A 26209-nucleotide genomic window follows, 5' to 3' on the forward strand; every position below is an offset into this window, starting at 1 on the left:
ACCTAGCCCATCACCAGATAGAGAGAAGGGAAAGCCCCCCCCCAGCACCCCCCCAGAGGCCAAGGTACCACGTCCACCGCTGCACCCTCCCTATCGCTTGCCCTATCTCCTTACCCTATTACTAGCCCTTTCTTGACCCTATTGAAAGCTGACCCTATGCTGACCCTCACCTTTCCCTTATTCCGAGCCCTATCGCTATATTTTTTTTGGTGCCTCAGCGGAACGCAGACCCCCACCTCCAGTTGAGCACCGGTGACGACCCCCCCCTCCCTCATGAAGGCAGACACATTAAGGCACCCAAAAGGAAAAGCCCCTCCAAAGACGAGAGGCTTTGGATGCTCCCAATCTGCCAACCTCCAAAGAATGCACCTTCACCAGGTCACCCATGATATTGCTAACAACCTCATCCACTAGGAGGATTTTCTTCTGGGTAGAAACTAGACATCGTGCATTCCACATAAAGTGCCTGACCACTATACTGACTAGAAACAAGGTGCAATGGTCCCTACCACCGAGGTCTCCGAACACTCCATAGGCCCACCCAGCATAGGAGAGGCTGGTTAGGCCTGGCCAACCAATGGAGGCTCCCACCCTTTTGTATACCTCTGTATTGAAAGGGCAATGAAGCAGGAAATGCTCCATGCTTTCCAGCACTCCGCCGCACTCCTCCCGGGGGCAATCCCGATCATCAGAGCTTCTGCACTTTAGATTGCCCCTCACATACAGTCTCCCATGGAAGCAACGCCAAGCCAGATCCCAAAACTTCTGGGGAATCCTCGCTGAATTTAAAAGTTTTAATCCCACCCCGAGGTCACTACTTGGGCAGTCTTTGAGCGCCAGGGGCTTCTGGAAGTGGGTCATCAGGACCCTCCTGTCAAGAAATTTTCTCGACATGGTCCTGATCTCCCACACCTCCAGACCCCACCGGCGAACAATCTTCAGCGCCAGGGTGGCATAAGCCGGGAGATGTCCGTGAGGTGTACGCAGGTCTTTCACTTGCCCTCCTCTCTCCCATTCCTGGAAGAAAGGCCGAAACCACCCCCTGCAGGAGGATATCCACCAAGGAGCCCTCTCTTGCCAGAGGTTTGCCAGGTTGATCTTAACAAAGGTGTTCACTAGGAACACCACCGGGTTAACCATACCTAACCCGCCTAGTGTCCTTGGTAGGTAAGTAACCTCCCTCTTGATTAGGTTGAGCCTGTTCCCCCATAACAGCTGGAAGAACAGGCTATAGACCCGAGTCCAGAGAGGTTCTGGCAAGATGCACACACTGCCCAGGTAAAGCAACATGGGCACCAGGTAGGCCTTGGCCAAGTGAACCCTTTCCCTCAGGGTTAAGGACCAACCCTTCCATTGGTCGACCTTCTGGGCAACTAGATTCAGCCTATCCTCCCAGTTCTTCTTGGGGTAATCACCCGGGCCAAATTCGACTCCTAAGATCTTAGCAGACCCCTGAGGCTCTGGAAGGGTGTCCGGGAGATCAAAACCAGGATCTCCTCCTCCCAGCCAGAGACTTTTGCACTTATCCCGGTTGATCTTGGACCCAGATGCCAACGAGTAACGCTCCACTTCCGACATCACCCACTCTGCCTCCCCTCTCGAGGAGACAAAAATGGAGACGTCGTCTGCGTACGCAACCACCCTCTGAGTGGCCTCCGGCCCCTCCAGGCCGGCCCCGACTCCCGCCAATGGCCCACGATCGATCCTTTTAAGAAAAGGATCAATTGCGAACGCATATAGCAAAGGGCTCAAGGGACAACCCTGGCGGACACCAGACCCAACCTCAAAGGGGGTTCCAACCCAACCGTTCACCAGCGCAAAAGTCTCAGCCCCAGTGTATAAGGTCTGTAGCCAATTGACAAACCCCCCCGGTAGGCCGTACCTCAGAAGGACCGACCAGAGGTACTCGTGGTCCACCCGGTCAAAAGCCTTGGCCTGGTCCAAGGACAGGATGTACCCCTCCCACCGACCAGAATTTCCCTGCTCCACTGCCTCTCTGACACTGAGGACAGCACTAAATGTGCTGCGGCCTGGAACAGAGCAATGCTGGACCGGCGAAAGGAGCCGGGATGCAAACTTCACCAGCCGATTAAACAGCACCTTTGCGAGAACCTTTCTGTCCGTATTGAGCAGCGCTATGGGACGCCAATTCTCAATACGGGTCGAGTCTTTACCCTTCGATAAAACGATCAAGGCCGACCTCCTCATTGACATTGGCAAAGTACCCAAGGAAAGGCACTCATTAAACACCTCAGTCAAGAGGGGAACTAGGGTTCCTTTAAAAGTCTTATAAAACTCGGATGTTAAGCCATCCGGCCCTGGCGATTTTTTGAGGGCAAGCCCATCAATCGCCAATCCAACTTCCTCTTCCTTGATCGAGTCTATCAAAACACCGAGAGAGGGGTCTACCCCTGGCTCAGGTATGGTTTCAGCCAGGAAAGCCGACATCTCGTCTCGGTTTGGATCTTGCTTCCCCAAGAGGTGCGAGTAGAAGGATCTGACGACCTCCAAGATCCCTGATTTGGATCTCTTCAGAGATCCTGTACTATCAATCAGTCCTGTCACAACCTTACGACTCACTGACATCTTACAGTTCCTGTAGGGGTCGGGCGAGCGGTACTTCCCGAAATCCCTCTCAAGAACTAAAGATGTGTGCCTATCATACTGACACCTCCTGAGCAAAGCTTTCACCACGGAGATCTCCTCCCCACTACCCCCGGTTGAGACCAGATGTTCGAGTTTCCCCCTCAGTTCCTGATATAGGCGGTACCTACTCATGGACCTGAGGCTTGAGAGCCTGCGGAAAAATCCTGCCACCCGGACTTTAAACAACTCCCACCACTCAGACTTAGTACCACTGAGATCCAACAAAGGTACCTGGCTCTGAAGAAAATCCTCAAAGGCCTGTCTTATCTCCGCTTCTTCCAAGAGAGTAGAATTCAGCCTCCATATACCTCTTCCCATCTGGAGGGACTCTGCAATGTTCAAAGAGAAAATAATCATACAGTGATCGGAGAACTCCACCTCAACAACGGACACTGGTGAAGAGATGGCTTCCTCCTTCAAGAAAAACCTGTCTATCCTAGACCTACAACTACCTCTACGATAGGTGAAACCCGAGTGGCCTGGGGTATGCCTGATGTGGATATCCACCAGGCGAGCATCGCTAACTATATTTTTTAATGCTACACTATCATAGGTCAATTTTTTATCTCCGGAACCTCCTCTATCTCGGGGCCTCACGACAGTATTGAAGTCCCCTCCAAAGATAACTTGTCGACCTGAAAAAAGGAAAGGCTTAATCCTCATGAAGAGACTTTTACGGTCCCATTTGCTCTGGGGTCCGTATATATTGATTAGTCTTAATTCCTGTCCCCTCATGAGGACATCTAAGATCAAGCACCTCCCCATTTCTAACTCAATCATCCGTCGGCATGTTACCGGTGCGGTGAAAAGGACCGCCACTCCGCTATAGGGCTCAGCCGCAAGAGACCAGTAGGAGGGCCCACGTCGCCACTCCCTCCTAGATTTAACGACGTCTGCCAAAAGTGACAGCCTGGTCTCCTGCAAAAACAAAATGTCGGCTTCAACTCGGCCAAGAAAATCAAAGGCTGCAAATCTCGCCCTATCTGACTTAATGCTGGCAACGTTAATTGATGCCAGCGTCAACGGAGTGGGTGCCGCCATCATGGATGTTTGAGTTAGACGGCTTTCTTCTTCCCACCCCCTCCTCTATCTGATGAGGACCCCCCTTCTTTGCCTCGCTTCTTGCAAACTGAGGAGTCCATACTCACCACCCTATTCCCATCTTCATCCCCAAGTTCCGGGTCAACCTCCCCCTCTGGGGGCAACGGCCCCTGCAGCAGGGGAGGCTCAACGACTCTAGGGTGCCCTACCATGCCCTCCCTCTTAGTATGAGAGGCTGGAATGTCCACGAGAGCATGGTATCGATCAGTAGAGCGCACCAGGGGGGTACAGGATTTACCTTCCTGGGCCAGGGCGGGGCCAGATGTATTTGGCCCTTGGGTTTTGCCCGGTGTCCCTTTTGCTGTAGGCTGAGTCCTCTCTTCCTCTCCCACACTTTCATAGTGGGAGGACTGAGAGTCCTCAGCCCTCTGCTCCCTTTGGATCCTCCTCATCTCCCCGTTCAATTCGGCCTCCCCAGGGGCATCAGCTTCAGGGGGGGCATCCAGATCCGAATCAGAGGTCGTCCCAGTTTCCTGGAGCGCCCTCCAAATCCTCTCCTTCCTTCGCTTCTCCGCCCTTCTCTGGCGAGAAGGGGGACCCTTCTTTGCATTCTTCCCTTGCCCCTGTGCCTCATCGTCCCTGCCCGCACCCTCACCCACGGAGGCCTCCCTCCTTTCATCCTCCGCAGGTTTGGAACAGGCATTGACAACAGAGCGAGGACACCGACTGAACGGGTGACCTAAGTCACCACACAGGTTGCAGCGAATACGGTCACACGATGCGGCTAGATGACCAATCCCCCCACAATGAGCACACTTCTGCACCTTGCAGCCTGCACTCAAATGTGAGGGGTCGCCACACCGGTGACACAACTTCGGCTGCCCCTGGTAGAAGACAAGGATCCGATCTCTTCCCAGGAAAGCAGACGATGGTATGTGGGACACCGTCTGTCCCAGACGCTTTAGTTTAACCATGAACGTCCAGGCCCCTGACCAGATGCCAAACTCATCCATGTTCTTCCGTGGCATCTCTACTACCTCTCCGTACCTTCCCAACCAGGTCATGATATCAATACAAGAGAGTGACTCGTTACGGGTAAGAACGGTCACTCTCTTGGGACCACTTTGGCGAGAAATTGCTTGTGCAGCAAAGTCTCGCCAGCCAGGCTCGTCCTTCATCAGCTCGTAGTTCCCCCAGAAGACCTCAAGGCCCCCTAGGTGAACAAAGCTGATGTCAAACTCGACCGAGCCATGAGGATGTATCAAGGCAAAGATGTCACTCGCCTTGAAGCCCATCCCCAGCAGCAGCTCCACCACCCTCTTTCTGGGAGGGCACGCATCATTGCCACGCCACCGGAGACGGACCACATTCCTCCTGGCTACAGCCTGCCCGGCTGTTGGGAGCGACCACTGATCTCCTCGTTGCTCTCGGAAGGCATTTAGACCATATCTGTCTATCCAGAAAGACAGGTCCTTCTGCACTCCCCCTATGGTTAGGGTTTGCTTTCCCTCTCTTAAAGCGTCCAAGAGACGTTGTTGCAAGTTACCGTCCCCGGACCTTGAGGATGAAGATGGGTGGGCCCGCTGTCCCCCCGCTGCCACACCAGCATAAGACCTGCCGGATGTCACAGCAAGAGGAGCGCCAGGCCCATTGCCCCTGGTTGATACCCCATCCCCACCACCCACCACCTCACCACCTACAGACACAGCACTCAACACCCCATTACCAGCAGACACTCCAGCATCTTTATTTACAGACACCTGCATACCCCCAGCAGTTCCCACATCCACAGCCGCAACTTTTTCATTTAACCCACCAGGTCCCCCTGCAGTCATCCTTCTGGCCAGGCCTGGTTCTATGTTATGTATTTTTTCTGTGCATTTTGTGTGGGTAGACACTGCTTCAGTCTCCGCATCATCAGGCACCTTTGCAGGGACGCCACCAGATGTTATAAGCGGTGTCCCCGCTGTTCCCTCCGCCTCATTAACCTCCATCTTTTCTATGTGCGGAACATTTTTGGGAAAGGGGCCACCGCCGCCCCCGACGCCAGCAGCCCCCTTCTCGCCTACACCACTTTTCAGTGATGCGGACGAAGGAGCCACTGACGTCACTGGAGCCGCCTCCGGCGCCGGACCACTCCCCCCTCCCACAGAGGAGTGGCCAACAGAGCCGGAGCCCCCTCTGTGACCGCCCTTGTCCGGAACATCTGACGGCTTTACTGCGACACCGACAGACTTCCGGCTTTCAGACACCACATCCGGTTTCTGGTTTACCCGTTCTCCAGACCGCTGACTCGCATCAGAGACCAGTTTCCCGGGCTCGCCATTAACCGGACACGGGGACACACCCCTGGCGTCACCAGGCCACCAGTACCGCCCCCTTTGCAGGGGTTGGCGTCCGGCGCCATTTTGACCACCACGTGTTCTAATGCCGGACCCGTAACACTCTCCCCGCATTCCCGCTCCAGCCCCACTGCAGAGGCTTGAGCTGGGGGTCTTGCGGGACCTGCGCCCTGATCCTGACTTGCATCTGGCTCAGAGCACAGGAAGGATCTTGCTGTGTACACCATTTTAAATGAACCTTCAGCAGATTTTTTTTCCTTTATCTTTTTTTTCTTCTTAAATTTTTTTTTCTTTTGCTTTTCCTCCTCTGCGGGTAACTCTGCACCGAAACAAAATCCCTGGAAGGATACCGGCGACTCCACGTTACGGATCTGTGTAAGTAATCCTGGAGGCCTCTCACTGTCAGTATCAAAACTCTCCTGATTTCTCCCAGCTGTGAGTCCACCCTCCTCCTCCTCACTGCTCCTGGGTGCCTCAGAATCTGAGCCTTCTCTGGACTTTGCATTCTCATGCTCCATTGTCTCCACCACATTTTCCTTTGTTGTGTCTGGGGCTCTGCTGTCTTCCTCCACACATTCTATTTTTATAGGTTCTGCCATCTCGGCAAACCTCTCTTCATTTTTTAATTTTTCACCAAACACCCCTCCGCCTGCCAAAATCTCCTCACGTCTCTCTTCCACTTCTTTTATTTCCTCCAACAAGGATTTCACATTTAAAAGGTATCGGGACCTCTTACCTCCTGAGGCTTTTGCAGCTCTTCCTCTGGCGACCGCCAAGTCCGCACGGAGCCGTTGCAGCGACTTCCTGAGGTCCCGATACTCCTCCAACCGCATAGCCAGACGGGAGCTGAAGTTCTCCACCGTCTCTCCGGTCCTCAGCTGTCCCCATTCCTCCACACGACCGTCATCCAAATGTCCGGACGGCGCTGGTCCTTCTCCAGATGACAACACCTCGATCACCCTGCCGGACCGCGTCTCCATACCCTTATCCAGGGTTCCAGCGTCAGGGGGAGCCAGGACAGCCTTGCCCCGAGATGATCTCCTCACCCCCGCGACCGTTTGCATATTCCCAGCCAGCTGGGATGACCCTCTACCCCCCGCTGGCATGCTCCGGGAGGTAGAGGTCTGTGGCTCCATCCTAGAATGGAACCCCCCTCAGGGTACTTTCCAAGCCCAGGCAGATGGTATGAGGCCTGGGCAGATAAGATAAGGAAAGTCCCTGGATCCAAGGCCTGCACGGAAGTCTCAGCAGCTCTCTCCACACGTCCTACTCCACCCACTCCAGAGCTGCACTGACTATTCTGCTGGAGGAGTCACTGTGTACATACATTACATTACTTATCATGTACTGATCCTGAGTTACATCCTGTATTATACTCCAGAGCTGCACTCACTATTCTGCTGGTGGAGTCACTGTGTACATAGATTACATTACTTATCCTGCACTGATCCTGAGTTACATCCTGTATTATACTCCAGAGCTACACTCACTATTCTGCTGGTGGAGTCACTGTGTATATACATTACATTACTTATCCTGTACTGATCCTGAGTTATATCCTGTATTATACTCCAGAGCTGCACTCACTATTCCGCTGGTGGAGTCACTGTGTACATACATTACATTATTTATCCTGTACTGATCCTGAGTTACATCCTGTATTATACTCCAGAGCTGCACTCACTATTCTGCTGGTGGAGTCACTGTGTACATACATTACTTATCCTGTACTGATCCTGAGTTACAGCCTGTATTATACTCAAGAGCTGCACTCACTATTCTGCTGGTGGAGTCACTGTGTACATACATTACATTATTTATCCTGTACTGATCCTGAGTTACATCCTGTATTATACTCCAGAGCTGCACTCACTATTCTGCTGGTGGAGTCACTGTGTACATACATTACTTATCCTGTACTGATCCTGAGTTACAGCCTGTATTATACTCAAGAGCTGCACTCACTATTCTGCTGGTGGAGTCACTGTGTACATACATTACGTTACTTATCATGTACTGATCCTGAGTTACGTCCTGTATTATACTCCAGAGCTGCACTCACTATACTGCTGGTGGAGTCACTGTGTACATAGATTACATTACTTATCCTGCACTGATCCTGAGTTATATCCTGTATTATACTCCAGAGCGTTCACTATCTATCTATCTATCTATCTATCTATCTATCTATCTATCTATCTATCTATCTATCTATCTATCTATCTATCTATCTCATATCTATCTATCTATCTATCTATCTATCTATCTATCTATCTATCTATCTATCTATCTATCTATCTATCTATCTATCTCACATCTATCTATCTCATATCTATCTATCTATCTATCTATCTATCTATCTATCTATCTATCTATCTATCTATCTATCTATCTATCTATCTATCTATCTATCTATCTATCTATCTATCTATCTAATCTATCCATCCATCTATCTATTCTACAAACATGTCCAGGGTACATTTGATAGAGAATATAATGAACTTCTGGCCATTATTACATATTCATGATTACACGCTCCTGTAGGAGTAAATGGTGACGCGTTTCTCTGAATGCCCCATGATCTGCGGGCTCACCTGCCAGGTGTACAGTGGGTAGAGCCCTGGCACAGTGAGGCAGCCAGTCCCCTGCAGGAGGAGTGTCAGGCAGCAGGGGGCGCTCGGCTCAGCTCCTCGGCGTGTTCTTCATTCCTCCGCTATATACTGGTGCTGGGCAGCAGGATCGGAGCGCTGCCTGCTCCGGGGGTCTCCTGTCTCTGTACGGATCACATATAATAGAGCCACCGAGACAGCGACCGGGCCTGGGGGGCACTCCAGAGGGACCCATGCAGAGGACAGTGACTCCGGGGGAGCGGCTGCAGCTCCTATGACCCCCCAGGTGCCCATGAGGACCCCCCAGACTATGAGGCGCATGGCACGCAGGCTGGTCCTGTCTCTCATCGGGCTGGTGTGGATTGCCATCCTGATCTTCTTATTGGGGGGCAGGAGGAAGTTAGCAGCAGAGGAGGAAGCGGAGGGGGATCAGACCAAGGTAAGACAGCACTCTCCTCCACCTCATCAGCCCCTCGTCTGGAGAAAGTCCGGGATGAGTCCGGTACTGACCTCCTGTCATGTAATAACCTTATAATGTCACAGCCGCGGCCGGTACAGTGTGCCAGGAGACCACTCACATGTGCAAGAAAGTTGGAGGTTAACCCTTTAGTGTAAAGTGTGTGACTGCTGTACAGGTGGAGGCGACACACGTGGGGATGAGAAGTACCAGAGAGTCCCGGTGGGAGACAGTCCCCCCTATATATATAGTATATATCTTATATGCCCCCCTATATACACTGTATATATGTTATATGTCCCCCTATATATACTGTATATATCTTATGCCTCTCCCTATATACACTGTATATATCTTATATGTCCCCCTAGCTACACTGTATATATCTTATATGTCCCCAATATACACTGTATATATCTTATATGTCCCCCTAGCTACACTGTATATATCTTATATGTCCCCAATATACACGGTATATATCTTATATGTCCCCTATATACAATGTATAGATCTTATATGTCCCCTATATATACACACTATATATCGTATATACCCTATATACACTGTGTATCTCTTATATGTCCCCTATATATATGTATACAGCATATATCTTATATGTCCTCCTTATATACACTATATATATATATATATATATCTTATATCTCCGCTATGTAAACGGTATATAGCTTATATCTCCCCCTATATACACTATATATATTATATGTCTGCTATATACACTCTATATATCTTATATCTCCCCTATATACACTGTATATATCTTATATGTCCCCTATATTCACTGTATATATCCCCCTATATATACACTGTATGTATCTTATATCTCTCCTATATACACTGTATATAGCTTATATCTCCCCTATATATACTGTATATATCTTATATGTCCCCTATGTACACTGCATATATCGTTTATGCCCCTATATGTAAACTATATCTTATATGTCTCCCTATATACATACTGTATTTACCGTATATGTCCCCTATATATAATGTATATCTTATATGCCCCTTATATATACACATATCTATTTTATATGTCCCTATATGTACTGTATATATCTTATATGCCCTTATATATACACAGTATATATGTTATATGTTCCCTTTTATATTTACTGTATATATCTTACATGTCCCCTATATATACTGTATATATCGTATTTGTCCCCCTATATATACTTTTAAATATCTTATATGCCCCCTTACATACTGTATATGTATATCTTATATTTCCCTCATCATATATACTGTTTATATCTTATATATTTCCCCTCTTATATATATATATATACTGTATATATTTTATGTTTCCCCCTTATATACTGTATTGAACTACTCTGATTTTTCCTCATATCATAAGTATCATTATCCTGTATCCCAAGTGTCAGTGTCATTATCCTGTATCCCAAGTGTCAGTGTCATTATCCTGTATCCCAAGTGTCATTATCCTGTATCCCAAGTGTCATTATCCTGTATCCCAAGTGTCATTATCCTGTATCCCAAGTGTCATTATCCTGTATCCCAAGTGTCATTGTCCTGTACCCCATGTCAGTGTATGATTGTCCTGTACCCCAAGTGTCAGTGTCATTATCCTGTACCCCAAGTGTCAGTGTAACATTATCATGTATCCCAAGTGTCAGTGTCATTATCCTGTACCCCAAGTGTCAGTGTATCATTGTCCTATACCCCAAGTGTCAGTGTCATTATCCTTTACCCCAAGTGTCAGCGTATCATTATCCTGTACCCCAAGTGTCAGTGTATCATTATCCTGTACCCCAAGTATCAGTGCCATTATCCTGTACTCCAAGTGTCAGTATCATTATCCTGCGCCCCAAGTGTCAGTGTGTCATTATCCTGTACCCCAAGTGTCAGTGTATCATTATCCTGTACCCCAAGTGTCAGTGTATAATTATCCTGTACCCCAAGTGTCAGTGCATTATTATCCTGCCCCCCAAGTGTCAGTGTATCATTATCCTGTACCCCAAGTGTCAGTGTATCATTATCCTGTACCCCAAGTGTCAGTGTATCATTATCCTGTACCCCAAGTGTCAGTGTAACATTATCCTGTACCCCAAGTGTCAGTGTATCATTATCCTGTACCTCAGGTGTCAGTGTATCATTATCCTGTAGCCCAAGTGTCAGTGTCATTATCCTGTTCCCCAAGTGTCAGTGTATCATTATCCTGTACCCCAAGTGTCAGTGTGTCATTATCCTGTACCTCAGGTGTCAGTGTATCATTATCCTGTACCCCAAGTGTCAGTGTCATTATCCTGTACCCCAAGTGTCAATGTATCATTATCCTGTACCCCAAGTGTCAGTGTATCATTATCCTGTACCTCAGGTGTCAGTGTGTCATTATCCTGTACCCCAAGTGTCAGTGTCAGTATCCTGTACCTCAAGTGTCAGTGTGTCATTATCCTGTACCCCAAGTGTCTAGTCATTATCCTGTCCCCCAAGTATCAGTGTATTATTATCCTGTACCCTAAGTGTCATTGTCATTATCCTGTACCCCAAGTGTCAGTGTATCATTATCCTGTACCCCAAGTGTCAGTGTGTCATTATCCTGTACCTCAGGTGTCAGTGTGTCATTATCCTGTACCCCAAGTGTCAGTGTCATTATCCTGTACCCCATGTGTCAGTGTGCCATTATCCTGTACCCCAAGTGTCAATGTGTCATTATCCTGTACCCCAAGTGTCAGTGTGCCATTATCCTCTACCCCAAGTGTCAATGTGTCATTATCCTGTACCCCAAGTGTCAGTTTGTCATTATCCTGTACCCCAAGTGTCAGTGTGCCATTATCCTGTACCCCAAGTGTCAATGTGTCATTATCCTGTACCCCAAGTGTCAGTGTATCATTATACTGTACCTCAAGTGTCAGTGCATCATTATGCTGTACCCCAAGTGTCAATGTGTCATTATCCTGTACCCCAAGTGTCAGTTTGTCATTATCCTGTACCCCAAGTGTCAGTGTGCCATTATCCTGTACCCCAAGTGTCAATGTGTCATTATCCTGTACCCCAAGTGTCAGTGTATCATTATCCTGTATCCCAAGTGTCAGTGTGCCATTATCCTGTACTCCAAGTGTCAGGGTGTCATTATCCTGTACTCCAAGTGTCAGGGTGTCATTGTTGTTTCCCCAAGTGTCAGTGTCATTATCCTGTACCCCAAGTGTCAGTGTCATTATCCTGCACCCAAAGTGTCAGTGTATCATTATCTTGTACCCCAAGTGTCAGTGTGTCATTGTTGTTTCCCCAAGTATGATCTATATAAGAATGTCTGGCACTATAAGATGTCTGACTCTTTGCTGTCACGCGTTTCTCTGGAGCACCTGGAAGTCGCGGAGAACGCTGTTTTGTATATAAGTCACACAATAATTGGCGTTGTCTGTAAACAGCAGACACTTTTATTCTCTTGTGTCCAACAGTCGCTGGTACTGCACCTGTGTCTATATATACTGTTTACCCCTCCCCTGTATAGGTATATAGGTTATAGTGTACTCCGCCTACATCTAGGTTATGGTTATGGCTTTGCATTCGGAGCACTCAGGATCAGAGGTGAAGCTTGGAGCTCCTGACGTAGCCCCAATCCTCATTTATATTCCATTTATACTATTACTGTCTTCATGTTTTTTTTTTGTATTATTCATATATATATAAAATATACAGAACGAACCTCGAAAAACAACCCAGGACAATTAACCCTTCTGCCCAAAACTCTGCACCTAACACTATGGATTTAGGAAGAAAGTCTTGTCCTGGCATCTTCCAAAGCCAGATTCCTCCTTTACACTTTGAGATACTGAAGTGCGGTCATTTTTCCAATACCTTTCCTCTAAATAACGATGGCTGCCGCGTTACACCGTTCCAGGTGCCAATACTGGAAACTGAAACGCGTATCCCGTTCAGTATTTATTTTTTATACTAGCCACTGTATGATACTGTATGCATCGCAACGTATACCACTGACGGAAGGCTCCAACGTAATGTGAACAGAGCCTAAAACAGATTATTCGCTTTTCTGCTGAATATACAGAACATATACCATGGCGCCTTCATTGTGACCATGTCCTTGTAGGTGGCCGATTTGGCTTCACATGTCTGTTTATTAGGAGAAGTCATCCCCCCCTCCATGTCTGTCGCCAGTGCTGAGCTGCAGTGAAGGAGTTAACCTCGGCAGATCTTGGAAACAGATTCGGAATTGATGAATAATGTATATTTGGCCGGGTCCCCTGAAATTGTTCAAGGAAGCTGCGTCTTCTCAAGCTCCACTGTATAATTAGGAGTTTTATTAAACCAACACTAGACAATGCGACTCGCTCAGTTAAAGTGTTTTGCACTTTGTCAATGATCTGAGCTCAGGCGGTGATAGTAGTGGGGGAGGGGTAGTTGGGGGGGGGGTATGATTTTTGCTCTCATTATCTGATGGCTTTCTGGCTCTGATTTGGCTCCTTCTGCACATCAGCGAGCGTCATGATTAGTAACCACAGGACTAAAGGGATACAATGCCAAGATGATGAGTGATATAGTATCTAAGGCCAATAAGCTGAGGAACGAGATATCCGATACAAATAATGTGTATAGCATTGTATGCCGAAAAGAGATAGCGACACATCATACCCCTGACAGGCCATTAATACATGGGACTATTAGTCCTGGCCGCAAACCGTAAATGATGACCCTTCCATGTATCCAGCTGTCGCCTCGGCGGCACCTGTAGAAAACTCTGTCATTATATTTATATGGATATTTGAATGATGCCATCTATAGGGACCTTGACCTATTTTATTCAAAAATATAATGTTGGCTAATCTGATTATCATCTTTTATTCAGATCATTTTTGTACCAGATTTGGTTCTGATTTTTTGCCTTGGCGTCAGATATAACACATTTTATAAGTGGTCAGAAACTTATAAATAACTCATGAAAGAATAAAGTAACGTTAAAACCAAGCACACCATTGTTTTTCTTGTGAAATTCTCGATAAGTTTGATGTCACATGACCCTCTTCCCATTGAAAAAACTAAAGTTGGATACAAAATGGCCGACTTCAAAATGGCCGCCATGGTCAACACCCAGCTTGAAAAGTTTCCCCCCTCCCATATACTAATGTGCCACAAACAGGAAGTTAATATCACCAACCATTCCCATTTTATTTAGGTGTATCCATATAAATGGCCCACCCTGTACTTTATTCAGTTTGGCACCAGGTATGGTTCTGTATGGCGCCAGCGTCTCTTTTTTTCCTTGTCTCCATTATACAAATGGTTTTATTTCTCAAAAATTTCCAAAATGATCTAATATCAACTGTCTTTATGGTTTACTATTTGTTTATAAAATAACTAAAAATACTAGTAAATAATTCATTTTATTTTTCCCATTTAGACATGCTTGTATACAATGCAAATATTCCGTAGACAAAAAGAGAAAGTAATTAAGTGGGATAGTCTTGCTTTAAGCTAAACGAGCTCTGTAAATTTTATTTTACCGTACAGAAAAAAGAATAACAAAAAAAAAAAAAAGGGCAAAAGAAAGCATCAATTCACCATGCGATGTCTTGTCTCTTTTATGTTGTAGCTACCTGGAAATAACATCCATGCAGCATTTTATCTGTTATTCTGCAGACGTCTTATCACAGTTTACGTAATGTTCTGCCACTTTCATTATAATTGCATCGTTCTGGTGAAATATAATCAATAGCAAATAAAAAAAAAATCACGTTTAAGGAATTCGACTGACGCTACAAATAAGGAATGCGAGGCCAGATAAAGAAACAAAAACAGCACCATGTTTTCTCCGTGTGGCCGCCTAGTCGATGATCTGTACAACTATGTATAGTCACGTGAGGCCTAATGACCATGTACTTGGCTTTTGAGGAAATCCTACGTGCTCCATTACCTTCCAGGGTAGAGTACGTGATGGTCTGAGGAGTTTAGAAAGTGCTGTCATATAAGTGGTAATATTTGGGCTCCATATTCCAACAGCGGTAACAGGGGTGGACAAATGACTGTAGACCCTTTGAGCTGGTTAGGCCATGGCATGAGCCAATCTGACTTAGGAATAGGAACTCCTATAGAGATCTATATAAAATAACCCAAAAAGTCAGGCACGGTACTACATTTCTAGGCTCATTGGCTACCTGGCATTTTGTCGATTTTCAAGTAGTAGATATATGGGATCATTTTGCTCTATAGACTTGGAGCCAGTTTGACCACCCCTGGCCTGGTAATAGCAACTTCTGTAGGCAATAGTAGAGAGCAACCCAAAAAGTTAGGCACCGGTAGCAAATTGTACTTTCATTGGCTAAATGTCTTGTAGAATTTGTCCAGTCCCAAGTAGTAGATATATTTGGTAATTTTTTCATGATAGACGTTTGGATCTGGCAAGACCGTCACCGGACTAGCAATAGGAACTTCCATAGGTAGCAATAGAGAACAAACCAAAAAGTTAGGCACTGGTAGTAAAGTTCTAGGCTCATTGGCTACCTGGCTTGTAGAATTAGCCTGGTCCAAAGTGATAGATATAGGGTGTAATTTTTTATTATAGACCTTTAAAGCCAGTTAAACCACCCCAGACCTGCCAATAGGAAATTCTATAGACAGAAAAAGAGAACCCAAAAAGTTAGGCACCTGTTGAAAATGTCTAGGTCCCTTGGAAGGCTTATTTACGTTGGTTAGTTGTCAAGATGATGAACCCAATAATTAGTACTCGTTATGATAATTACCAATGTGTAAATACCATGAACGGTTGTTTCTGAGCGGTGAGGATTTTATCCTGCCGTGTTGTTGATTGGAAAAATTGTCGATTCGCCCGCAAAAATTTTCAGTGGTTGACACTAAGCTCATAGTGGGATGAAACCTGCTTTATATTGTGACTTTTTAGTAAAAAATGGTTGTCATTTCTCAGTTTTAACGATTATTAAAACATTTTCACAACCCGTCCGCGATAAAGAGAACATTTCACAGATTTGCTTTGAAGCTATGTATTTTTATCTCGCCATGACCGGCGGCGGTTTTCAGCTGCGTGTCTCGCTTTTTTAAAATAGATTTAGTAAATAAAAAAGTTCATGTATAAGTGATGAATGAGGCAGTCGGGGACCCTCAGCTCCTGCAAACACTATTATGTTGTCAAGTGCTATCCAAACATGTGCAGGAAGACACAAGGAGCGTTCTTATCCCTTCCCGGCTTCCCTTCTACTTCATGCAAATTCAGCGAAGCTTCTGACACCTTAAATAAGTATGAGAAAGCGCTGAGAGCATCACATTCCGACGACTGAAGGACCTAACCTAGGAAAAAAGAAAAATGTATTTCTTTGGTTGGGAATAGACTCATAATGTGAAAAGTAGAAATGATTTTGGTTGTCAGCTTTGGACAGTCTTTTTTTGTTAGAAGGTGATCACAAATTGCCCCACTGCTGAGACCCCCAGCAATCAGTATTTATCTGTGGGGGAACCTGGTTACCAGTGTTCAATTCCTCTGCAGCACAACTAGAGGGGAAATAAAGCATTACACAATTCCCATGGAAACCTATAGACCACGGAGGTGCAAGGTCCTCCAGAAAGAGAGACACTTTTTATAGTCACTCTACTATCTGGCTAGCAGTTGAGGGTCTTCTCTATTAACTAAGAATCCCATAATAGGTTACTTGAAATAGGTTTTCTAAACCAGGCAACTCATTTAACCATGAATAGCATAAGTGGAATATACAGGCAAAGGTGATTCCCCCACTGTTGTTATTGTACGTGTATGGTGCAGTATTAATTCCCATAATTATTGTGTAAGGTTTGTTAAATAAAATGTTCCTTTATTCTGAACATGTCTCAGGGTGTACTCTTTAATACTTAAGAAGATGTTGTCTGTATTGTCGCCACCTGCTGAGTTATTCACTTTGTGAGAGCTTCTAAGAGGATGGGAATACAATATTAATCCCACTTTGGACAAAAATATTAATATTATAATACTGCCTCCTATATACAAGAATATAACTACTATAATACTGCCCCTATATACAAGAATATAACTACTATAATACTGCCGCCTATATACAGGAATATAACTACTATAATACTGCCCCCTATATACAAGAATATAACTACTATAATACTGCTCCTATATACAAGAATATAACTACTATAATACTGCCCCTATATACAGGAATATAACTACTATAATACTGCCCCTATATACAAGAATATAACTACTATAATACTGGCTCCTATATACAAGAATATAACTACTATAATACTGCCCCCTATATACAAGAATATAACTACTATAATACTGCTCCTATATACAAGAATATAACTACTATAATACTGCCCCCTATATACAAGAATATAACTACTATAATACTGCTCCTATATACAAGAATATAACTACTATAATACTGCCCCCTATATACAATAATATAACTACTATAATACTGTCCCTATATGCAAGAATATAACTACTATAATACTGCCTCCTATATACAGGAATATAACTACTATAATACTGCCCCCTATATACAAGAATATAACTACTATAATACTGCCCCCAATATACAAGAATATAACTACTAAAATACTGCCCCTATATACAAGAATATAACTACTATAATACTGCCCCCTATATACAAGAATATAACTACTATAATACTGTCCCTATATACAAGAATATAACTACTATAATACTGTCCCTATATACAAGAATATAACTACTATAATACTGCCCCTATATACAAGAATATAACTACTATAATACTGCCCCTATATACAAGAATATAACTACTATAATACTGCTCCCTATATACAAGAATATAACTACTATAATACTGCCCCCTATGTACAAGAATATAACTACTATAATACTACCTCCTATATACAAGAATATAACTACTATAATACTGTCCCTATATACAAGAATATAACTACTATAATACTGCCCCTATATACAAGAATATAACTACTATAATACTGTCCCTATATACAAGAATATAACTACTATAATACTGGCTCCTATATACAAGAATATAACTACTATAATACTGTCCCTATATACAAGAATATAACTACTATAATACTGCCCCTGTATACAAGAATATAACTACTATAATACTGCCCCCTATATACAAGAATATAACTACTATAATACTGCCTCCTATATACAAGAATATAACTACTATAATACTGCTCCTATATACAAGAATATAACTACTATAATACTGCCCCCTATATACAAGAATATAACTACTATAATACTGCCCCTATATACAAGAATATAACTACTATAATACTGCCCCCTATATACAAGAATATAACTACTATAATACTGCCCCCTATATACAAGAATATAACTACTATAATACTGCCCCTATATACAAGAATATAACTACTATAATACTGCCCCCTATATACAAGAATATAACTACTATAATACTGCCCCTATATACAAGAATATAACTACTATAATACTGCCCCCTATATACAAGAATATAACTACTATAATACTGCCCCTATATACAAGAATATAACTACTATAATACTGCCCCCTATATACAAGAATATAACTACTATAATTATCTTTTTTATTTGAAAACTTGCAACAAATTATTACAATACCTTTGCAATAGACTCATAACAGATAAAGAAAATAAACGTATGTCTCTTAATAACATCACAATCATTAAACAAACCATAATATATGAATATTGCTCCAGTATAGATTGTTTCAACTATTTTTCATGATATTATTCTAGACAGTATTACAGGAGAGTTCTTCTTTATTGGTGACCGGGCAGCATCGCGCACACCACAGAGGGTACACAGTCACCACATTTATGACATATAGTAAGCCTCTATGATATAAACTGAGTTCGGGCTGGAAGTCTCCATACAGCAGCTGAGAGTTTCACTGTCCCACTAGATGTGGTGACTGCAGGGACACAGCAGGGACATTACTCTGTAGATAAGTCTCTTGTATAAAGAGGACATTGGTTTTGTCGTCAGACAGACGCTGGAATATCGCTTGCCGCCTGCTCCTATTCTTCACACTGTTCACATTGATGGAGGTGATTTTCAGCCTCATCCTGGTTACATGTCTTTCCTACTTTTTTTTCTTCTTCCACTGCTATGTCCTGTAACACCCCATCTTTTGGTGGACATTGGGGGGTCAGCATCTTCATCCTGAGGTTCGTCGTCTGGGTTGCGTGAGGAGACTTGCTCCATCTCTGCTTCTTCTCCCTGTCATCTTCTCCCAGCGCACAGTAACGTCCCCCAGTTATCGCCAGCACTGGAGACTCTGGTGATTTCTTTGCAGCAGTGATTTTTTTCCTAGAAGAATCATCTGTTTTACTTCTCCTTTTAACCGTCTGAAATCCCTCCTCATCCATACTGGTTGCTGCGGCTGGATCAGCTGGTTTTTTACTGGTCGCTGCGGCTGGATCAGCTGTTTTTTTACTGGTCGCTGCGGCTGGCCCAGCTGGTTTTTTATTGGCCGCTGCGGCTGGATCAGCTGGTTCCTTACTGGTCGCTGCGGCTGGATCAGCTGGTTTTTTACTGGTCGCTGTGGCCGGATCAGCTGGTTCCTTACTGTTCGCTGCGGCTGGATCAGCTGGTTCCTTACTGGTGTCGGGCAGATGTTTGGTGACAGAGTGGCTGGATATTTTGCTTTTAGCATGACCTCTATTTTCAGTGGCTGGTGACACTTGTGCAGCATCCATAGATGGGACATTCGTCTCTGGAGCAGGGTCTCTGGTACTTTGGCTCACATCCTCGCGGGGACTTCCAGGTTCTGGGGTTGTATCTACACATATGGAGACATCCTCCTGCTCTTCCTCCATGGCTTCTTTAAAGGTCTCCTCCTTATTATGTTCTGCATGCGGACACTCCCGGAATGTATGTCCAGGTCCTAAGCACAGGTTACAGATGACAGGTCCTGTACAATCGTCCTTCACATGCCCAAACTGACCACATAGTGAGCACTTAATACGGGAACAGTTGAATGCCAGGTGTCTGCCCCCACATCTATGGCACAGTCGCGGTTGACCAGGGTAGTAACATACGCCTCTCTCCGAGCCCAGGTAGAAGGAGTGCGGCAGATGTCTGGTCACTCCATTCTCCTGAACCAGCTGGATCTTGACAGAATATCCTCCATTCCAGATCTCCTCCTCATCATAGATCTTTGTTGGCAGTCTCTTCACCTCACAATATCTGCTCAACCAGTGCTGCAAATCTGCCAGAGCCACCACCTCAGACTGGAACAGGACGGTGGCAGTGACTACCTGGGGTTTAGTCAGCTGGATGACATGTAGATGCTCCCACATCGCGTGCTCCTTTGTATCATTATAAATACTCCAGAACAAGTCTAGACTATCAAGAAAGGAAGAAGGTAGGATCCAGCGCTGGGTGCAATTAAAACGGAATTTCTGTTCCAAGTTTAATGGAAATGGATTAAAAGGAAGTCCAGTTGCATGTAGTCCTGGGTAAGTGAGAAGTGGAGGTGCATGTCCTCGGGGCCTACGCGTTTCGGACGACTAACCGCGACCTTAAAGTCTAGACTATATTGCAGCTTGAAACTAATGTCATAATTCCTGCTGGAGGGAACGTGGATCAGAGCGAACACCTCAGAAGCTTTAAACTTCATAAACTCCTTCAACAAAACTTTCCCAATGTGGAGTCTGGAGGGGAGATTTTCCTCTGGTCCTGAGTACCTGATTCTGACCGCGTTCCTCCTCTGAGGTGTGGGGTTAGTCGGTCTTGTGACCCTGGAGAACAGTCTCCTGTACTGAGGTCTGTCAGCAGGTGGGTCAGGACTGGACCTCTCCTCAGCTGATTGCACTGCAGATCCTCCTGTGTCTGCTCCTGATCGCTGTGTAACCTGCACTCCACTCACTGACACTGCGGACGGCTGAACCTCCAGAACAGGGTCTGCAATATCCGCCTCAGCCTGTGCCGCTGGTTCATCCGATATCAGACTGTCAATCACCGCGCTGAGCGAGGTCTCACTTACAATGTCAGTATATGCGGCACTTTCTTGCTCACTCCCAGGAGTGCCACTCGCATTCACTTCATCAGTACTGCACATAGAGTCTACTGCAGTTAACCCCTCGTCAGCTGGCACAAATTTCTCTGCAGCTTTAGCAGCATTTGTGTTGGCTGATTGCACAGACCACACACATGATGAGAGATGTGATCCTCCAGCCACTGCACACTCATATCTTCCAGGGTTTCCCTGCTCCACAATATTATACACAGTCTTATAGTCAGTGTCTTTTTTTGCAATGATATTTTTTCTCTTCACAGTTTGGGCTCTGGTCTCCCTTTTGTTCTCAATTGCCCCGTTCTTTATTTTGGGTACTGTGCATGATTCTTTCTGCAATCTCTCCTTCAATATCACCAGCCCACGTGTGCAAACATCCAGACACTCACATTTCATCAGCTTTGCCTTTGGATCAGTCTCTTGGTTAATTTCAGTTCTCAATTTGCGAACTTGCATTTCCATTTTAAAGATATTTTTCTTTGTCATTTTTGTGCACAATTCACCAACATCATGAGTTTCAGTTGACTCACCAGCCACCATTTCCAGATCATCAACTCCACCATCTCCATGCTGCAGACCAAACTCCAGACTCTGGGCTTTCCCAGGATCATCAGCCCAGGACCCCTCCCCTCCACCTGGGTCAGAAGCCATGCATAGTCCTAACAGGGAGCTAACAAGCACACGTCTATCCTCTCCTATGGACAAGAATATAACTACTATAATACTGCCCCCTATATACAAGAATATAACTACTATAATACTGCCCCCTATATACAAGAATATAACTTCTAGAATACTGCCCCTATATACAAGAATATAACTACTATAATACTGCCCCCTATATACAAGAATATAACTACTATAATACTCATCCTATATACAAGAATATAACTACTATAATACTGCCCCCTATATACAATAATATAACTACTATAATACTGTCCCTATATACAAGAATATAACTACTATAATACTGCCCCCTATATACAAGAATATAACTACTATAATACTGCCTCTATGTACAAGAATATAACTACTATAATACTGCCTCCTATAAACAAGAATATAACTACTATAATACTGCCTCTATGTACAAAAATATAACTACTATAACACTGCCTCCTATATACAAGAATATAACTACTATAATACTGCCTCCTATATACAAGAATATAACTACTATAATACTGCTCCCATATACAAGAATATAACTACTATAATACTGTACACTATATACAAGAATATAACTACTATAATACTGCCCCTATATACAGGAATATAACTACTATAATACTGCTCCTATATACAAGAATATAACTACTATAATACTGCCCCTATATACAAGAATATAACTACTATAATACTGCCCCAATGTACAAGAATATAACTACTATAATACTGCCCCCTATATACAAGAATATAACTACTATAATACTGCCCCCTATATACAAGAATATAACTACTATAATACTGCTCCCTATATACAAGAATATAACTACTATAATACTGCCTCCTATATACAAGAATAGAACTACTATAATACTGCCCCTATATACAAGAATATAACTACTATAATACTGCTCCCTATATACAAGAATATAACTACTTTAATACTGCCCTCTATATACAAGAATATAACTACTATAATACTGCTCCTATATACAAGAATATAACTACTATAATACTGCTCCTATATACAAGAATATAACTACTATAATACTGCCCCCTATATACAAGAATATAACTACTATAATACTGCCCCCTATATACAAGAATATAACTATTATAATACTGCCCCTATATACAAGAATATAACTACTATAATACTGCCTCTATATACAAGAATATAACTACTATAATACTGCCCCCTATATACAAGAATATAACTACTATAATACTGCCCCCTATATACAAGAATATAACTACTAGAATACTGCCCCTATATACAAGAATATAACTACTATAATACTGCCCCCTATATACAAGAATATAACTACTATAATACTGCTCCCTATGTACAAGAATATAACTACTATAATACTGCCCCCTATATACAAGACTATAACTACTATAATACTGCTCCCTATATACAAGAATATAACTACTATAATACTGCCCCCTATATACAAGAGTATAACTACTATAATACTGCCCCTATATACAAGAATATAACTACTATAATACTGCCCCCTATATACAAGACTATAACTACTATAATACTACCCCCTATATGCAAGAATATAACTACTATAATACTGCCCCTTATATACAAGAATATAACTACTATAATACTGCCCCCTATATACAAGAATATAACTACTATAATACTGCCCCTTATATACAGGTATATAACTACTATAATACTGCCCCTATATACAAGAATATATCTACTATAATACTGCCCCTATATACAAGAATATAACTGCTATAATACTGTTCCCTATATACAAGAATATAACTACTATAATACTGCCCCTATATACAGGAATATAACTACTATAATACTGCCCCCTATATACAAGAATATAACTACTATAATATTGCAACTATATACAAGAATATAACTACTATAATACTGCCTATATATACAAGAATATAACTACTATAATACTGCCTATATATACAAGAATATAACTACTATAATACTGCTTCCTATATACAAGAATATAACTACTATAATACTGCCCCTATATACAAGAATAGAACTACTATAATACTGCCTCCTTTACACAAGAATATAACTACTATAATACTGCTCCTATATACAAGAATATAACTACTATAATACTGCCCCCTATATACAAGAATATAACTGCTATAATACTGTTCCCTATATACAAGAATATAACTACTATAATACTGCCCCTATATACAAGAATATAACTACTATAATACTGCCCCCTATATACAAGAATATAACAATATATAACTTGTGACAGATTCCATAAGAATCAACTATAGATATTTCTGTCAGTTACAATGCAGTTCTTGCGGCCAGTGATAAAGCTAGTGTTGGGACTTGGACGATGGAGTTCATGTTATTATTTCACATGACCGATTCCACATCACCATGGCCATATTGTATATAAATATGATGTCATGACATCACTTCATCGAAGGTTCAGGGCAAAATATTTATCTCCAAAATCTAAAAGCTTATAATTTAGGCAGTTTTTTTGACATGACACTCTTTGTCAGTATTAGGTAGGACCACCTTGGACCTACTAGAAGAAAGGATTCTGAGGACCTCACCTCCAGCTATACTCTTTATGTCCACCTTCGCTTACATCATATGCTCTCTTATGGCACCCACAAGCCATCAGTACAGATAAATTGATAATTTGTGAACTAAACCCTGTCATGAAGATGTTTGCTTCTCTTTTCAGCCTCAGATGGCGTTTATGATTCTAGACCCTGTGGTCCTCGTGGTGGGCTCATTATTGTGTTGGAACCTGGGTCCACTGGGTTTTCGTTTGGCTAGGTCCTGCTCCTTACCAGCCAGGCTCTGTGTGACCCCCCAGGAAAGGACACTTGGAACACTGCCTGGCATTTAGGATTGTTGCTTGGGTTTCAGAACACTTGAGAGATATATGTATCAGCTATAATGTTAAGTCTACACTATGAGGTGTTTATAACGATATTTCGGCAATTCCTCTGTCAACATCACAGACATCTGTTCTTGTACAGTAATGTGCTGGCTGGACAAACAGCTCTTGTGCCTTTGCCCTTAGGCTAAGAACGGTCTGATGCCGTCAGAATTTTTTTCCGGAGCAAATCAAAATTCATTGCAATCTGGACCCAATTGCCTTATTTTAGATAGAAACTATGGCAGATATGTTCAGCGCATGATGACTGAATTATAATAATCCAGGTCTAGGTTACCAGACCATCTCAAACCCAAAAGAAAATTTAGCAAATTTTAGAAATATCTACGGACACAATGATTATCATTAGTTATATTTACTCATGGGTTCAGCTGAAACACATCAATGGATACAAGTCGTTATACATGGAAACAAATGCAAGGTAACCGTAATAGAATTTTATGCATTCAGTCATGAAGTCCATCTCTCCTTGGTTTTAGTCTTCTAAGCCTCACCAGTGTCGAAAAATATCCATGAATGCCAAATGTCATAGCATCGCAAGCTGAAATGTACTGGTTCTCTAAAGCAGATCTGACCTTCATCTAACCTTCATACATTCTACACCTGAAGTTAAGATAAGATATGATGAGACAACTATAGCAGACGTCTGGAAACAAGAGCTTAGATAACATTGGTGATAAGGATGAATTTTCCTAACATAAAGGTGGAGATCATAAGAGCAAACCAAGAGCACCTGGCGGTGAAGAACCTCATTCTGGTGGTGAAGAACATTAAACTAGTAACGCTTCAGATTTCCACCTACAGTTTCCTAACTTGGGTATCCTCCTGGCAACATGCCAGCCCTGCTTTTGCTCACAATGCTGTTATGGTCTTTATGCAATGTCACGGGATGTCACAACGGACGAGAGCGAGAACATCAGGAGAACCAGAGCAGCGCAGAGAGCACCAGGAGGACCGGGACGTTGCCGGGAAGGGCTTGATCATAAGGAGTGTAAAGGTTATGGTCATATCCATTGAGTTGGACTGAGATGATTGTCATGTTTGTAGAACCATCTTGGGATGACATGACGGTGGGACGAGCCCTGATGATGGGAACAAGCCCTGATAGTGAGAACGAGCCCTGATGGTGGGAACGAGCCCTGATAGTGGGAACGAGCCCTAATGGTGGGAACGAGCCCTGATAGTGGGAACAAGCCCTGATAGTGGGATCGAGCCCTAATCGGTGGAACGAGCCCTGATAGTGGAAACGAGCCCTAATGGTGGGAACGAGCCCTGATGGTGGGAGCGAGCCCTGATAGTGGGAAGGAGCCCTGAAAGTAAGAACGATCCCTGATGGTGGGAGCAAGCCCTGATAGTGGGAACGAGCCCTGATAGTGAGAACGAGCCCTGATGGTGGGAGCGAGCCCTGATAGTGGGAACGAGCCTTGATAGAGGGAACGAGCCCTAATGGTGGGAACGAGCCCTGATGGTTG

The 26209-nt window shown here is 43.8% G+C and overlaps 1 protein-coding gene across 1 annotated transcript in view; it reads left to right on the forward strand.

The window, feature by feature from the left end:
- Positions 1-8691: 8691 nt before the first annotated feature.
- Positions 8692-26209, forward strand: part of GALNT14 (polypeptide N-acetylgalactosaminyltransferase 14) — a 422900-nt gene continuing 405382 nt past the window's right edge. The window contains exon 1 of the mRNA XM_075863437.1: positions 8692-9077. Within this exon, the coding sequence (XP_075719552.1) occupies positions 8913-9077 (165 nt within the window). The 5' untranslated portion in view covers positions 8692-8912. The remainder of the gene's footprint in view (positions 9078-26209) is intronic.

The sequence above is a fragment of the Rhinoderma darwinii genome, chromosome 4 (genome assembly GCF_050947455.1).
Source record: "Rhinoderma darwinii isolate aRhiDar2 chromosome 4, aRhiDar2.hap1, whole genome shotgun sequence".
In the NCBI taxonomy this organism is placed as follows: domain Eukaryota; kingdom Metazoa; phylum Chordata; class Amphibia; order Anura; family Rhinodermatidae; genus Rhinoderma; species Rhinoderma darwinii.